Genomic DNA, 3,117 nt, shown 5'->3' with positions numbered 1-3,117 from the left:
CAAAGCAGTTAGTATTAGCGATTAGAAGGTCCAAGGTTCGTCCATATGTATTCGTTAGATGATTATATTGCAGAACATCGTGAACAGTCATAAAGTTCCTTAGGCGATTACAGATTGCAGAATTGCCCGTGCAAGTAAAAGAGTTAAAATCAGAATGAGGTCTCATCCAATTGGCCATCGGAATGTTATAATCCCCGAGTGACAACACATTATCAAAGTTACCTGAATTAATTAAATTATCCATTAGATCAAAATGCATGTTATAAACTGCGAGTTGAGAATTATTCGGAATATACACAGCACTGATAAGAGTTTGAGCAGTATTATTATGACTAGGTATTGTTATAACTACTTGTTCAAAGTGTTTTTCGACAAAATTTTGTGACTGAAACGAAACACAAACAGGGTTATATTTTCGTAATACAGCAACTAACACACCACCCCCATCACGTTTACCAGTTGCGGTTCTGTTACGATCACAGCGAAAGACAACGTAGCGATCATCAATGAATTCGCTGTTGCTTATTGTGGGAATTAACCATGTTTCCGTTAAAATAACAACATCGAAGCTATTACTTAATATACTCATATAAAGTGTGTTCAGTTTTGTGCGTAAACCCCTAGTATTCTGATAATATATGCAAAAATCAGTATTGTTAGCAGCCATCGTAATACATCGTACTCAAGTATTAATATTAAAACTAAGAAATTAGTTGGTTAACTAATATTGCTAGTCGTAATTTTACATAAATCGTTTTTGGTTTTAATGGCTATGGTAGGAGAGGTTTCACATCGTTTAGCAAGGATAGTAGAGTGTTTGACCCATACAAACTTGTAATTATATTTCTTAGCCACCTCGCGTGTCTCTCGCAGTAGTTGTTTTTTATGGAGAGTCAAGTGCTCGTTCACATATACAGTACGGGGTGCACCTAGAATGCCTAAGTCAGTCGAGATGACACCTTTTTTGAGTCGGTAGGCGCTTAGTATATTGTCTCTTAGATAACGTGTCTTAAACTTAGCGATTATATTTTTAGGCCTTTCGCTAGACGCCGCATGAGGCACTCTATGTATGGCAGTAATTTCCTCACGTGGTATAGCCAAATCAATCTTTTTGCCGATTTCTTCCAAAATAGAGAATAAATTTTCCTCCCGCCGTTCCGGAACATTAGATATCTCCAAGTTACACTCTCTAGCTTGCTGCTCCAAGTAGTCTATTTTGGCTTCAAGGGTTTTTATCTCGCATCGAAGTGGAGTACTTTCTTCCAAGCTTTGAAATTTCTTCTGACAGTCGTCATATTGGTTTGAGATGAACTGGCAAGATGATTTAATTTCAGAAACCTCCTCAGTCAACTTAGACACGGTTGCTTTGATTGAGATATTTTCAGAGCGAAGACAGTCCATTTCTTTCTTTATTTCATTCATGTACGTCTCTAAGTCGCCCCTTATACTTTTTATATTGTCATTAATAACTAATAAGTTAGCATCTAAACTGGCCTTCCATTCACTTAGAGTTTTCGTCAGATTTGCATCCATAGTAGCTATTTGTTCAGCGTGTTCGCACTCCGGCTGCTTACGTTTACGATTCGCACCAGTCACCTCATATTCCGATGGTGTTTTAGATATTTTTGCTAAGTCCGGCTCTGAAGTCGATTGCTCCGATCGCAGTACAGCTTTAGGTGGCGTTCTTTTCGGATTGAACATTATCGTAAGTTCTTTTAAATCTCTATATAGCAATAAGCAATAAGTTGCGAGAGCTATTAACTTTTCTGTAGGCGTTACGATTAAGCAACAGCGAGAGTTTTATAGGCGTTTTGGCGCTCTATTTTCGTAGGATATTTTCCGTTTGGACACCCCCGTTAGTCATTTTGTTCTCCATCGGTTCTATAGAAACCAGAACATGGTTTTCAATCTATTTTTTGAGCTATTGTTATAATAGGAAGACACAAATTTAATTGAAATGTCTTGTTCTGGGAAGCCTGTCTTGGTGATTACTAACGCTCATTTGAACTCCGGTTCGGAGAAAGTGATGTCGGGTATTCCCTTTGGGAAATTCTCGGAAATTCTCTCAAGTGATTGGTAAAGAAATTGTTCTTCAATATGAGAGTACATAATAAAGATTGATTGATCTGACATTTTTTAGGACTCCGCCGTATATGTACTGAAATTAATTTGATATCGGGACATATAACATTTTTTCACATACGGTCAGCTAGCCCTAAGGCAAGCTATTGATTCGCCATATAACTGATAAACTAGAGAACATGAAATGAACATTAGAGGAACATGAAGGTCTCCTTCTTGCAACTCGAAATTGCGATAACTGCTTATTACCCAATGGAATTTTAACGATTCCATTTAATTATTGGTTCAGCTGTTTCAGAGTGAAATAATAACAAACGGACGAACTCACTATTATGTTTACAAGAAATATAGTTCTGCTTAGTTTACATTGTTGACAAGCACAAAACTATGAAAAGAGAACGAGGTTCACCGTTTATCTATTGTTTGACTAATATCCAAACGTTGTCAGCTTTAGACAATGTAACATAGTATTTCAAGAGCATTTATTTCTTTAGTAATTTGCATACAATTATTATTATTTTGAAGCCACAATAATAATATTTAAAGACGTGCGTTAAGTTCTTACATGGTACTTTACATTGCATTGTGCGAACAATAGTCAAAGATACAGTCATATAAATAAATAGGTTAAAAGAAGTAATAAAATAACAACCTTAACAAATACGCAGTAAAATGTCGCAGAACTGAGAACCGAAATCAATTAAATTCACCTTAAAATAAGGCTAGCGTAAACTGTCAATTAAAATTCCTTACTCGAAAATTTTTAATTGATGTCAAACGGGATAGATTGGAATTTCTTATAGACATACCTTTGTAAGATTGGGGAGAATCTACAAGTAATTTAAGATAGTTAACTTCTTTATCGGTCACTTGTCGTTTTACCCGCGGTTTCACCCGCGTTCCTTGGGAACTTCGATCGTGTCGGGATAAAATATAACCTATGTTACTCAGGGAGAGTGTAGCTTTCGAACAGTGAGAAAATTTTTCAAACCAGTTCCGTGGATGTGTAGCCTTTAGGGTATAAACAAACAAACA

The 3,117-nt window shown here is 36.3% G+C and overlaps 1 protein-coding gene across 1 annotated transcript; it reads right to left on the bottom strand.

Moving 5' to 3' along the window:
- Positions 1 to 717: 717 nt before the first annotated feature.
- On the bottom strand, positions 718 to 1,701 carry LOC124639114. Its single transcript, XM_047176345.1, has one exon. It carries the CDS (start codon positions 1,699 to 1,701, stop codon positions 718 to 720), a length of 984 nt encoding a protein of 327 aa, XP_047032301.1.
- Between the last annotated feature and the right edge of the window lie 1,416 nt (positions 1,702 to 3,117).

This window comes from Helicoverpa zea, chromosome 18 (assembly GCF_022581195.2).
Source record: "Helicoverpa zea isolate HzStark_Cry1AcR chromosome 18, ilHelZeax1.1, whole genome shotgun sequence".
In the NCBI taxonomy this organism is placed as follows: domain Eukaryota; kingdom Metazoa; phylum Arthropoda; class Insecta; order Lepidoptera; family Noctuidae; genus Helicoverpa; species Helicoverpa zea.
The sequence above is the reverse complement of the archived record's forward strand: the minus strand, read 5'-3'. Positions and strand labels throughout refer to the sequence as shown.

Excerpts from the sequence above, each read along its gene's own strand:
- LOC124639114 (XM_047176345.1), bottom strand. The coding sequence starts at position 1,701 with ATGTTCAATCCGAAAAGAACGCCACCTAAAGCTGTACTGCGATCGGAG.